This window comes from Rhodnius prolixus, unplaced genomic scaffold (assembly GCF_049639745.1).
Source record: "Rhodnius prolixus isolate KJV_2025 unplaced genomic scaffold, Rpr scaffold_2, whole genome shotgun sequence".
Classification (NCBI taxonomy): domain Eukaryota; kingdom Metazoa; phylum Arthropoda; class Insecta; order Hemiptera; family Reduviidae; genus Rhodnius; species Rhodnius prolixus.
The window spans coordinates 63,594,875-63,609,213 of record NW_027411592.1 but is presented as its reverse complement, the minus strand read 5'-3'; the positions used below and the strand labels follow the sequence as shown (position 1 = coordinate 63,609,213).

The 14,339-nt window shown below is 30.6% G+C and overlaps 1 protein-coding gene across 7 annotated transcripts; it reads left to right on the top strand.

The window, feature by feature from the left end:
• The first annotated feature begins 931 nt into the window (after positions 1-931).
• LOC141450156 (uncharacterized) lies at positions 932-13,091 on the top strand. Of its 7 annotated transcripts, XR_012455961.1 has the most exons (8): positions 932-2,511; positions 2,577-2,744; positions 2,824-2,971; positions 3,434-3,586; positions 4,134-4,328; positions 5,243-5,389; positions 5,833-6,024; positions 6,165-13,091. XR_012455961.1 is itself a non-coding variant. In XM_074120299.1 (7 exons), exons 1-6 carry the CDS (start codon positions 2,243-2,245, stop codon positions 5,360-5,362), a joined length of 1,053 nt encoding a protein of 350 aa, XP_073976400.1. In that variant the 5' UTR covers positions 932-2,242; the 3' UTR covers positions 5,363-5,389; positions 11,139-13,091. The 7 variants fall into 7 exon arrangements, 5 of the variants coding, with proteins under 5 accessions (XP_073976400.1, XP_073976399.1, XP_073976401.1 ...); XR_012455960.1 differs by having other exon boundaries at positions 5,243-6,024; XM_074120299.1 differs by lacking the exon at positions 5,833-6,024 and having other exon boundaries at positions 11,139-13,091.
• The last annotated feature ends 1,248 nt before the right edge of the window (positions 13,092-14,339 follow it).

Here is a 14,339-nt window from a genome sequence, read left to right as displayed (position 1 = left end):
ATTAATTAATTAAAATTTGGTGAACATAACTAATTTTATACTGTGTACAACAATAAGGTTTATGTTAGGATCGATTGTTTTCTATTGATTATTGTTTTTCCTGTAAAAAAACGATGAATTTCTGTTAAGTATAGATGCTATCAGCTGTTTGAATGCCCTAAACAATGTTAAGGTAGTAAATACAGATATATAAAATTTATGTTATAGTTTTAATAAATTCAAACTAAGTTATTAAAATATAATTTTTAAAATCAATAAAAAATAATTATAAAAAGTTTAAAAAAAAAATGGTTTAAGTAAAAATATAAATTAAAAAATAATGCATTTTAATTTATTTCGTCACCTTACCTTTTGTCTCACCATGGGGAAATTTCGGCCATGAATTTTTCCCTGAAAATGTCCATTTTTTTTAAGGTTCTGTGGAGTTCCATGTAGTTTTGCAGAAAATTTACCTGATGTTTTCACAAGTGCGAAAAGTAAAAAATTAAGAAGCTGCCAAGACCTTATTTTTCTGGAACGATTTTCTTTTTAAGTTTTTTTTGTTTCATATTTATAAACTTACTCTGTTTTTACTTTTGTCTTTTGTGGAAACATTTGTTTCAATGATTATTTTAAGTGTAACTTAAGGGGTGAATTGGCCAAACAATTGTGTCTCCGAAGATACTGGTGTTTAATCATTTTAATCGGTTTTTATCAGCGTTACAAATCACTTTTTTTGGAAATCAAAATACAGTGTTCTCTCAATAAAGAATTATTTCTTTAGTTTTTCAAAACTTCTAGATTGATTTGTTTGCGTTATCTTTGTAAAAACTAAACCTCAAGGGTTCGTAGAATACAGAATAAATATATAAAAAAAGCCAGTTCTAATGCTGTCATTTACAGCTTGCGTACATTTATTGGGAAAAAATTATTAGGCGTTTACAGGAAACAAAGGAAGAACTGAATAGACCGATTGAAAAGATAATTGGCCATCATAGAGAGGACGTTAACGCTGCCTCATTTCTTTCTTTTCTTAAAAAAAAAGTTTGGTTTTCAGGTAAGAATCTATCGTTAATATGTGACGTTAATCAGCTGGCATTCTGCAGATTGATGACCCAAATAATAAAGAGAATTTTTTTAAAAAAGTACAAATTAGCCTTTTTACTACAACATACTTTCTAAACTGGTGAAGAAGAAGGAAGTATTGCTTTCGAGCTAAATTTTCTAATTTGAGTTTTCGACCCGACTGTAAAAATCAAAATCAATAAACTGAAAGTATGCTGAACTATTTTTTAGTACCTCTGAATTGGTGTCGAACAATTTTCTTGAAACTTATTCATTGGACTCAATCAAACTGTCATAATTTCAATTTTCAGGTAAATTCAATTAAGGCATTAATGGAAAAGGTTGGGTGTGTTACATTTTTGAAATATGTACGTACATACACTTACTTTTTCATTTTTAAGGAGTGTATGAGAAATTTTTAGATGTGTAGCTATAGCGATGTTTCCAAATTTGAAAAAACAAATCCGTCAATAAGTTTCTCTAAACTACGTAAGTATACAGACACAAGTGGATCAATAACTTTTGAATTTATTCAAATTCTCTTTAGGGCATTCTGAGAAGATTGTAATTTGTTGCCTATGATAGTGACTCTTTCAGTATAATGGGCAGTTTTATATACTAAGAAATAAAATATGTCTTAAAATTCAAAGTTTAAAAATATGTACAAATTACAACGAAAGATGTCATAGTTGAGTCATCACGTCAAGTTGAAGTTTGCCTTTTTTTCCTATTGAAATATGTTTTTCAATTGTGTGGAAAAAATATTAAATAAATAAAATGAAAATTAAAAATAATCATAGATGACCACCCAGACTTGACGCATGCGTGCACAAATTATGAAGGTTTCTGTACTGGCCACCAACGAAGGTTACACCCAAAGTTAGGTAACAGTAAAGTGAGGTTTCTTCAGCGGTTTTTTAAGGTGTTCCCAATAGTGTGAATTGTTAATTTGTTTACTAGAATTATTTAGTTGTTTTTATATCAGTATTCCTAGTGAATTTGCACGGTTAACTAAAAATCTGTTAAACATTTAAGATTAATTGAGAATACATCTAAATAGATTACAATAGTTTTTATATTATTTCTACATTTTTTTTTATACATCGTTCTGTTAATTTGTTTGCTAACCAGACATACAAGCGAGTTTAATAAAGATAGGCCGGAGGACTTATATTTTTGACGAAGAAAACTTGCATTTATGGCTCCTACAACAAAAAGGGTGCGTATCGAACCGAACGATACGTTGAAAGAATTAAAGGAAATGTTTGATAGAAGAATGTACGCATTAGAAAAAAAGGTGGAATTTTTAATAAATACTTGTACTACGATATTAGGTAGTTGTGAATTGCATAAAAAAGGCCACACAAATTCATGTTGTGCTCAGTTATTATTGCCAAAAATTAAGGTTATTGATAATTATATAAGAAGTGTTAAGAATCAAGATGATAAAGAGGAAAAGATTCAAAGGTAAGAACATAAAAGTTATATATTTATTTTTTGTTTTGTACAGTTTTTTTTAATCTAGTTTAAAGCGTTTTTGGTTGTAGTTCTGCACCAATAGTTCTCCTATCAAACGTAAATACTTGTAACGTTGAACCCCAAGTGATTGAATTGAATTCTGAAAAAGATTTACCGTCCGGTTCGTGGTTAGGCGATGAAGATAATCCAAAAGCAAGAGTTAGGGTGAATATTTCACCCGAGTAAGTAATTTGATCAATGTTACTCTTATTATTATTTAAAGTATTACCACAAAATCAAATTAGTTGTTGAAATTTTTAGAAATCTCGTAGAAATAAATGAAGGTTGCCATACACCAGAAAAAATGGCTCTTACATTACTTGATTTTCTATTTCCTAAAGAAGTTTTAGCCGTTTCAAATCTGTCTGGCAAAGGAAAACATTCAAAGAAACAATTGGATCCTCTTTTAGTATGTATAATTTAACTTTATATTTTTAAAGGAATATCGAATTTTTTTTTTAGGCACACCTAAAAAATCTATTGGTATCTGGTCCAGAATAAACATAAATTTCAAAGTAGTACTTTTCTGAAATTTAAACGGCTCTACTATCTATCGAGCTCTACAAGTTAATGTAAAAATACGTTTTCTACCAAATGTATTAGAGTTAAGCTATCTAATCTTGCGCTAGAGCTAAAATTTCCTTTAAAAAAAGAATAAAATCTACATTGAAATTACATATCCTACAGTTTACTGTTGAAATCTTAGATTTTTGTGTGCTTTCCGGTTGCACAATTGTGGCCAAAAACTTACCTGATGGTTGTTTGTTGAAACTTTAAAAAGCTTGAAACTTCTAAATTAATAATCTATTTCTAAAAATAACAATACTTTTATTATAATATATTTTTTTTTACAACAATTTATTAATTTCAGATATATGCTATAAGGTGTCATTTGATGTATAAATTCAACATTACCGAACAAGACTGGCATCGAATTAAACAGAATCTTGATTCAAAATGCCGAACAATTTGGAAGAAAAATCATATGGGGTTATTGATAAATAGTAACAATAATAACAATAAGGTATCTAGTATTTTTTTTTTTGACATTTATTAAAGAATCCAGAAGGTGAACTTGTAAAATAGATTTTCAAAAAATGAGAATGCTGTATCACCTCATCTCCTTTGTTGGCTTATAGCTAGATAAGCTAAATCAAAATCTTTATTATGTTCTAACCTTTTGGCTAGGCGCTTTGTTTAGCCTTATAGTTCGCCACAGAATTCAACACCTTCTCTCTTTCTTAGTGATATAACTTATGCTTAAGATATTGGGAACTTAAAATAATGAAGATTTCATCCTCAAAGACAGTCGAATGAAATGGCGATGCGGACACGGCACAGTTCATGTAGCCATCAAAGGTCTGTCTGTGTAGGCGACAATCTCATTTCTGTTTCGTCAGGGTAAATTTTGTTTTTAAAATGATAAAATCAAGTTTATCAGCTCTGCTTCCAGGCATAAATTGAGGTATTTTCTAGAAAGTCCCCATTGCTTGACCCTGGATTCTCCAATGAATAACGGACGGTGTTTTTCATTTTTTTTGTTGTTCAATAAAAATTTCTGTCGTTTGCAGACTCTGAATGATGACAGTATTAATAATTTATCTGAAGACGTAGAATTACCAAATAATTTAAACAATACCGGACTGTACAGAAGATCTTCTGAAAGTAGATCTAATTCACCATTAAAGAATATAACTACCTTACCATCTATTATGGAAGAAGATCCAGCCGATGTGGTTAACGAAGGTTTCAATGAACTACTGTATGTAAGTGTTTTGTTTTAAGATCTATATTACTCCCTTCAGTTTGGGATCGTCTTTTTTTCAGTGCATCGCTGGTTCAGTGAACCCCTGGGATCTCCGCATGGATACGCTGTACACCTAGCTAATTCCTTCCCTTATTATCATTAATTTACAAATGAAAGCGTATTATTCATTCATTTATTTATTTTTTTAACCAGTTAAGCGTGTTTGAGGTGTATACACGTCCAACCAAAATCTCTATTACAGTGCGTTTGACGTGTATACTCGTTGTGAAAAATATAAAATTGCCATTAACTATAAAAAAAAACACGAAATTTTAATAAAATACAATAAGATTATGATTTGAAGGAATTTTTCCTTTATCTTACCCAATAGAACTGCGGTGGGAGTCAGCCAAATGATAAGTGGTTGGTACATGTTTGGTATCCGCATTAGAGATTGGGAAATTACGCACACAAATAGAAGCTCTCAACCTTTGTGCAATGCCCGTTTTTACCTTATACAGAGATTCTGACCTCTCAGTACGAACTAGATTTCATTTTGTACAGAATTCAAAGCTCTCTTTTCTTCCTTGTAAATAAGCTCTTGTGCGTCCCTAGTTAACTAGGAGCAATGCATAACGTGAAGCGGTGCAAGATTTTTGAAATGAGCACAGAATACAGTGGTAATCTCAAGCCCCCCCCCCCCCAGAGAGATTGCAGAAAAAGTCGCTTGCAGTGACTATTATGATGTTGAAAACGTTTGGTTGTTTTGTCCCTGCGTTCGACACGTGTGTACACGTCATTGTCTGATTTTAATTCCGCATACTGTGGGTTTTTTTTTTTTTTTTTTTTTTTTTTAAACTAAACTCCACGCTTAACTGGTTAACAGAAACACACTTTATATAGTAGTAAGTAATTATTAATTCTTATTTTCAGCCTGAGCTGCGATTAATTGAAAGTGAATGTTTCGACTTGGATTCAAAATGTGATGCCGATTTAATTACTGCCAAATTATTCAATGAGGCGCTATTGGATTGTCAACAGTTAGATTCTTAATAGAAGAGTTTATTTTTTAGTTAACAGGTAACAAAGATTGTAGTAAGTTGAATTTATTTTCAATTTTTTCTTTTTATTTTGTTTCTTAGGAAGTAAAAAAAAAAAAAATTTGATCCTAAAATCAGACTTTAAATAATGATACTTCATCAAGCCATCTGCAGTATTTAGAAAGAGATACTAATTTATTAATAGTTGTAGATATATTTTTTTAATTTTTTTTTTTTTTATTAGAAAAAGATATTGCAAGTGAAAAATAAAACTTGTGCACAATTGTTAAATAATCTCTGACCCCTCCCACTACTTTACAAGTTTATTCAAAGTTTAATCATTTAAACCCTTGAATTTTGTGAATTTTCATTTTCCTCTTATTTTTCTATTCCTTTTAGTTTTAATCGATTTGTCTTTTATTTTTACTTTCTAAAAATGATTGAAAATTGTGTCTGTAATCTCTTTGTTTTTATGATTCCCAGAATTTTGAAACAGTTTGCACTATTTGGATTGTCGTATATTGAAGGGTTTTTTCCCTCATAAAATTCTAAGTAACTTTCTTGGTGAAAATCTGGTTAGGTTGGCAATGCTGAATAATATTTTTGAGTTTATACGTCATCATATCATGCATGATAGGACTTGTCATGGTTTCGAACTTTCTTCTATCATCAGAGGTAGGTTAATCAGTTTGGTGTAGAGATTTCGTCTTCAATTACGTTACCGTCTCGCACTACACTTGCTCATAGCAACTGGTACTATTTTTTTTTTTTTTGAAAATCATTGGAAATCTAAAATAAAAAAATTTGTCCTTCAGGTAATTTCTTCGAATCCAATCATCGAAAGGGATCTACAGAATAGAGTGGTACAGATTGGCAGTGAGTCAAACGCCCTGTCTCACTGCCATCTGAAAATGATCTTCTGTAAAGTCTCCCGTTTTTAAGTGATAGTTGAGAGCACTTTCTTAAACCCAATGCTTGGAAACAGGCACCAAAAGCAATTAAGAGGCGCCTCTCACATTAGCTCAACACTGTGAATCATCCAGTTTGTGGAACATCCTAATTTTTTCAGGAACTTGATTCCATAAAGTCAAGTGATATCTAGGAACTTATTCTTTATTTTTTTTAAGTGTGAAAACAGATCACTTACTTAGCCTCAATTTGCATTAAAAATACTATTGTGTACACTGTTGTCACACAAATTACAGCGCGGATGCAATTTTGTACGGCTCCCGAATTAGGCAGTCCACAGTTGCAACACTGCAGGGCATGGCGCACGATTCAAAACTGAAGTCACGAGTAATTCATTTATTTTTAATAACCGGTTCTCTATTTTTTTTTTTTTTTTTTTTTTTTTTTTATAATAAGGTTTAAATAATTTTAAAAAACGATTCGCGCGAATCGGTAGGATGCCATCACTGGGTACAAGGATATCAATAGAAGAGGATCGTCGTAACTATGATAGGTATTATTTCGTATTGATGCGAAACAAACTTAAACTTAAAAACTGATTCCAAATTCAGTTCAAAATAGAAAGGTTCTGGGCAGTGAAAATTTTACTAGAACCTATTCTCGTTATCTGCACAATCTGTGAGCCCCTTCGTAGATGCTGTTCTGTACGTCAAGTTCGAATAAGAACGTCGGAAGTATTCTTTTTAGAAAAAAGAAAAATCGATTTAGTGTAGTGGCCTTTCCTGTTTCACCAATTTGTATTCGGATCCCAAGGTAGAACCCGAACATAATATATGGTTTGAGCTACCAGACACTGAGACCACTATTTAAAAAAACATTTTAAAACGGTGTATTTCAATAGCTGCATTTTGTATGTTTATGTTGGCAACACGCGCAAGACTTCCTTTAATGAGAAAGTAAAATACAAAGCAACAAATATTTTCATCTGGACTTTTGTGTTTATTTTAAGAAGCATCGAAAAATAAACATTTTGTAATAATACATTACCTAAGAAAAATTATGAGGAAACCATTCAAAAATATTAAGGATGACCGTATAAGTGCAAATCTGTAATATATATGTATGAAACCTAAGAACATTAAACTTCTAAAAGTTATACCTCAAATATGTGTCTAGTTTAAAAAAAAGAAAATAATCATAAAAATTTATCCTTTAGAAAAGTCAGTCATTGTTGTGTTTAAAAAATAATAAATTACAAATTATTAAAAAAATAATAATAAAAGAAATACTAATCATATCTTCTCCCATAGTTTATACTAAATGTTTGCAATGATTGTGTCTTTTGGATTTGTAAATAAAAAAAGAGAAACAACCTTAAAAGGATACAGATCTGGTAATAACTACTGTAAGAAAATCGCATCCTGTGGAAAGAAGAAAAAAGGTATCGTAGGTCCCAAAGTTTTATAAAATTGTTTCCTAAAGAGTTTAAATATTATCTTAATGCTTTTTTTTTTTTTGTATTTGTGGGAATAATTGTTGTTAAGTTTAGTAATTTGTTACTTACCAAATTGCTTTACAGTTCTTGAAGAAACCATTAATCTGTACCAACAGTTGGTAATGTTGCGTTTTATCTCATCTCCATCTTGACCGGCGTTTGTCCTCGAAATCCTGCTACCGAGAAAGTTTAGGTCTTTGATCTCCTGTTTTATCTGCACTGTACAGCAAATTTTCTAGGTCCCTTTTTCGTCTGGCATTCTTTGGACGTGACCTTGCCATTTCGGCATGGCTGTTTTTAATTGTGATCAATAAAACAATGTCACGTTTGTATAGAGATTCTTATTTTCCCTTTTTTCTTTATAGCCATAAATTTTCCGCAGCACTTTTCAGTCTCTTTGTGTCAGGGTCCGTGTCTTAAGGTGGCGAATGTAACTTCTATCGGATCACTATCTTATAGATTATTTATGTAGTCTTTAATGATCGTAACGCTATTTGCAACGAAAGTAAGCATTAGATTACCACCAGCTTATTAGGCGAGCTTTGATTTCCATTCGTTTTCGTGGCGCCCAGATACTTGAAGGAGGTACCACCACTTAGAACTTATGCCTCTTAGAAGTCAAACGAAGTCATCTTTCCTCGAGGCCATCAATTACTTACTTTTTACTTTCATTGATTTGTAGGACCATTCCACCAATTCCTACAATGCTCTGGAGAAAGCAGGCAGTGACCATCACATCTTCAGCTAAATAGGTCGGTTAGAGACGGAGAGATAGGAAAAAAAAAAAAAGTTCTTTACTTTTTTAAGCCACACGCTACCTGAAAATCATCCGACTTTTGTGTCATGGAAGGCAGTTTTGAACTTTTGAATTTGCGTTATTTAGTCCAGATTACTCTCAATGGTCATTCGGGTAAACCAATCCAGTTTCTTTAGGATACCAAGGCGAATCTCTTCTCTAAAAATAAGTGTTTACCTAATTTTTCAAGTAACTTAAAACACATTTACACTGACGATACACTATTTTCAATTTGCATTGGTGCGATTTATCTCAGTATTATATAAAATAACGAGTATTATTAAATAATAAAATCCTATATTATAACAAATTAAAAGTCCCCCACCTTATATTGTGTTTATATGCTAATAATAATAATAACAACAAATATAATCAAGTTAATCTAACCTTAATTTGTTAATTAGTTTACCAGGTATTTTTGTGGTTATAACCTATAGTAATTGTATCCAATTTAACAGATATCGTAAATAATAAATAGCTAGAAAAATTTATATAATATTAAAAAATAAATAGCTGATAATAAATAAATCATTTAATCTATTGTATTGTATATCTAAGTGTAATGATAAAAAAAAGGAAAGATTATAATTATTGGTGCGAAAGAGAAAACTAGTTTGAAATTAAAATGACCATTTTAGTGTTATAGTCAAGAAAGTAATTATACCAAGTACAAAATAAAATGAGATGTATATTCTGTACACACACAATTTTTTTTTTTTAAATAATTTTTACTCAATATTGTTATTTGTTATTAAGTGATTTTATTAATTATTAATGACTGATTTTATTTTTTAATTAATCTTTATTTCTCGTTGCAGCTTAGTAAATTGTTGATCTTTTTTTAGCTTTTATTTTTTAAAGAAGATTTTTTATCTATATTTGATCATTAGAAATAAAGCTATCTATCCATTTTTTTTTTAAATTGGGTGTAATATAACCTCAGTTTCAAATCATCTAGCCATTGGCCAATGTGATCCCTATCTGTAACCTCAAAGAGGTGATACCATTTTCTCGGGATTTTTGTAGTGCCAGCCGATTTTTTATTCTTCCCCTGCTATTGGAAATTTGCCTTTTTCTGTTTTAACTTTCTTTTTTTTGTAATTATTAATTTACATTCGTATTTTTTTTTAAAGTGGAATTAGAAGAAAACGTTCGAGTTAATTGAAAAAAGTGTGTTGTAATGTTTCTCTTACTATAAGTATCCTCGATGTCCCAAACTCTGAACTATAATACATTTTTAATTATCATTAACATAATTTACATTGTACATCACATCGTAATGTCACTTCATGGGGAATCTACTCCCATCCGTCCTTAGGAAATTCCCTAAAATCTGGTGTTTATATTCGCATCCCTTTCTCTTACTACATTTCTGGAGTTATTTAATTAAAGGTACATTTTAGGTTACACTTAAAAAGATAAATAGTTTCATACGATTTGCCCATCTGCTTTAAGTGGATAAATAGCTTTATTATCTACGTAGTTTTGGCAGAAAATTGAATTAATTCTGTTTGAATAAGATACTGATATATCTTCCAGTACATTGGTTTTCATTCTAGTTAATAAATTGAATATAGACTCCAAGGGCATTCAGACGAGCATTGGAAAATAATTCTTATTTGGATACTCTTCATAAGGGGCACTCTGAGTAATGGTTCGGAAGATCTGTTAATAGAAAAATAGGGGATTTAGCTGTAATTGAAGTCAGAGGAAGGACAAACAAGATGTTTAGTACATAGAACAGATTCCAGCTTACGGTGAATTTAGGCTCTGCATGGAAATATCGCCCTTTCTTTTGCCAACAACATCTAATAGCTCCTGTGGTTTAGCAGCATTCTGTAAGAAAAATTTCGTTTAATGTTTTCATGAATTTACTTTTTTTTTTTGAAAAACGTAAGTAAGCCTTCTTTATTATTATTTTTTGGAAGATTTCTCAAGGCGCTAATCGTTTCTAATGCCTACCCTTCGGTTTGATAGTGGCCTCGTTTGAGGCGTCGGCCATCTCATTTAATGTGTCCGTTGAGGCATACGTAGACTAACTTTTGGGCTGACAACAATAGTTGAGCGCTTAGTTGACTCTCTAATGTCTCGCTTAAATACCTTTCGTTTGCTTACAAAAATAGTGTGCTTTTTGTTAAGTCTATTCGCAAGTCCACAAATATCAGTGATTTCATTCATCTTCAAGAGATTGACTCTCATCAGTTTATGTAAAAAAATTAGACTTTTACTTCTACTGCCAGTTCTCACTTCACTGTCTGAGAAAGGTTAAGGAGTCAGTATGTCCCTTAAGAAGTCAATTTTTTTTTTTTTTTAATCAATTACTTTAATTAATCTCAGTCACTTTATAATTTCTTTAATTTTATTATTAAATATGATAGTATTAATATCTGCTTCTGAAAATTATTCTTTTTTTTTAACATTTTGGTTGATGTTTGTCAGCCAGTGCCATGCATTCTAGTGCGATTTACAGTATTCTTCGGGGGCCGGTGGGGGGGCTTCGCTAGAAATAGTCACAGAATAAAAGAGAGTAAGGTCCCCCCACGAATTAATGTGTCACAGGTATTTTTAATCTATGCATTTATTTTTAAGATCCGGATACTGGACGTGCGTGCATTCGTAAAACAAATTGGGAAAGAAGTAGAATAAACAAATTTATACAATATATTTTTACAAATAGAGAAATTTAAAAATGAAATGTAGAAAAGATTGTGTCAGTTTATTTCGTTTGATTTCCTTTTTCTTTTGCTGAACAGTAAAATTTTATTTACATTGTTCATTTTTGTTTAGATCATATTCTTGGCTAGAAATATTTATTTCTTCCATATAAATGTTTATTATAATAAAATCTTGGAAATTTGTACTATAAAATGAAAAAGACTTCTGAAAAATATGTTTTTATAGGTGGTTAACAAAAATTTAAAAAAAAGTTGAAAGTACCAAAATGGGAACAAACGTCATATTTGCTCAGATTCTATAAAAATATATTAGATTTCATATGATTTATTCATTAAAATAAAGGAAAAAAAAACGTAAATGTCGATACAGATCAAAAAAATAAATGAATTTTTAAACAAAATATGAATAACTAGTATTTTAAGAATTAAGTAGAATGACAAAGGTTCAAAAAAAAGAAAAAACAAGGTTATAAAATAATCAAAGAAAAATTTAGAAAAAGGAAAATAGTTTTCTGAATGTCTTTTATAAAAATTGTTATTTAATTTTAAGTTAGATTATTTTTATTGTTTCTTATTTAGTATATTTTTTTGCTTTTTTTTTTTTTTTAAAGTGTTCGATAATTCAATTAATTTACATCAATAAACAAGAGAAGAGAGAATGTAAGTAAAATTTACTGTTTTTTTTAATTGTTTTTGGTGACTGATTCATTAATCTAGAAGGAAGAAAGAATATTGCCTATTTCAGTCATTTTTTTTTATTTTAGCCGAGTTTTCGACCTACAGGGACTTAGGTCCCATCTTCAGGGCTGTGCAACATATTTTACAGTTCGAGTTATAAAATGTATTGTAATTTTTTTTTTTAAATTGGTTTACAAAAATTAATTACTAGTAATATATTAACGGTTCGCCTAGAACGATTTTAATTGAAAAGTTCACTAACATGAAAAAATTTTTCTTTCTCCTTAATTATTTGGGTCAAAACGAACCAAAATCCACTGAAAACCAAATCGATTTACGTTGCAGATTTTTTTTTTTAATTTTTTTGCATTGTTAAGCCTAATAAGGAAAAACAATACAGTTTTTTTTTTGCAAAAACCAATGCATGCATTTTGAAGCTGAGGGAATTTCCGACAGATTGATGTATTTTATAAATGATAAAAATGAAATTTATAAAATACATCAATCTGCCGGAAATTCCCTCAGCTTCAAAATGCATGTATTGGTTTTTGCAAAAAAAACTGTATTGTTTTTCCTTATTAGGCTTAACAATGCAAAAAAAAAGTCGTTTTTTGACCTAAAAAATTAAAAAAAAAAAAAAAATCTGCAACGTAAAACGATTTGGTTTTCAGTGGATTTTGGTTCGTTTTGACCCAAATAATTAAGGAGAAAGAAAAAAAAATTTCATATTGGTGAACTTTTCAATTAAAATCGTTCTAGGCGAACCGTGATATACTAAAATCGGAGACAAACACACAGACAAAAATAGTTTAAATTTGAAAACAGTTACGAAACAATCTAAACAAACCATAATAGGCCGACTTACTTTAAACTGATCTCTGTTTCACCAAACCGAACACACTCAGTTCATTAGCAGACAGAACAAAAAAGATACACCAACTTTATGTGTAAACAATGTAAAAGAAATGTTACAGTGTGTCAATAGGATAAGCCCTGAAGATGACCTATTAGTTTCTTGGTCAAAAACTTGGCAAAAATAAAAATTACCACTGAAATTAGCAATATTCCTTCCTTCCTTCAGTATTTTGTATATGTATAAAACAAAAAAAATTATGTTGTTTTATTTAATTAAAATTTTATTTTATGTAATTATAAATACCTAATAAAAATATATTTTATTTGAAAGTTATTTTATTTAATTTATTTGAAGGTAATTGCAATTGTAGCCAATAGTTAATTTACAGGTAGATGCTCATTAATGAAAAAGTTTTGAATTTATACTCAAGGTTTTGAAATCAACGTCTAACCGCAGAGGAAAGAAACTATGATAGCCAGTAAAGTTGCTTGTTTTTATTAAATTGAACTCTTTCTACAAGTTATATGTTTAAATACTCACTTTCTTTAGGCGCCACGATAGCCGAGCGGTTAAGAGGCGAGTCCAGGGAAGCTTATAGTGGTACTGGGTTCGATTCCCCTGGTCAAGGCCTTGGATTTTATTTAATGGTTAATATGAGAAATTTATAGTAAAGTATGTTAGGCGGTTAAGAGACTAGACCCACCAATGCTAAGATGTATTGTTGGTTTAGTGGGTTCAATTCCAAGTGTCTAGGCCTTGGATTTTATTTAATGGTTAATATGAGAAATTTATAGTAAAGTATGTTAGGCGGTTAAGAGACTAGACCCACCAATGCTAAGATGTATTATTGGTTTAGTGGGTTCGATTCCCCGGTCTCTAGGCCTTGGATTTTATTTAATGGTTAATATGAGAAATTTATAGTAAAGTATGTTAGGCGGTTAAGAGACTAGACCCACCAATGCTAAGATGTATTGTTGGTTTAGTGGGTTCAATTCCAAGTGTCTAGGCCTTGGATTTTATTTAATGGTTAATATGAGAAATTTATAGTAAAGTATGTTAGGCGGTTAAGAGACTAGACCCACCAATGCTAAGATGTATTGTTGGTTTAGTGGGTTTAATTCCAAGTGTCTAGGCCTTGGATTTTATTTAATGGTTAATATGAGAAATTTATAGTTAAGTATGTTAGGCGGTTAAGAGACTAGACCCACCAATGCTAAGATGTATTGTTGCTTTAGTGGGTTCGATTACCCCTGGTCTAGGCCTTGGATTTTATTTAATGGTTAATATGAGAAATTTATAGTTAAGTATGTTAGGCGGTTAAGAGACTAGACCCACCAAAGCTAAGATGTATTGTTGGTTTAGTGGGTTCGATTCCCCGGTCTCTAGGCCTTGAATTTTATTTAATGGTTAATATGAGAAATTTATAGTAAAGTATGTTAGGCGGTTAAGAGACTAGACCCACCAATGCTAAGATGTATTGTTGGTTTAGGTTCGATTCCCAGTGTCTAGGCCTTGGATTTTATTTAATGGTTAGTGTGAGAAATTTACAGTGAAGTATGGTTTGCTAGTCGCCTCCGTCCA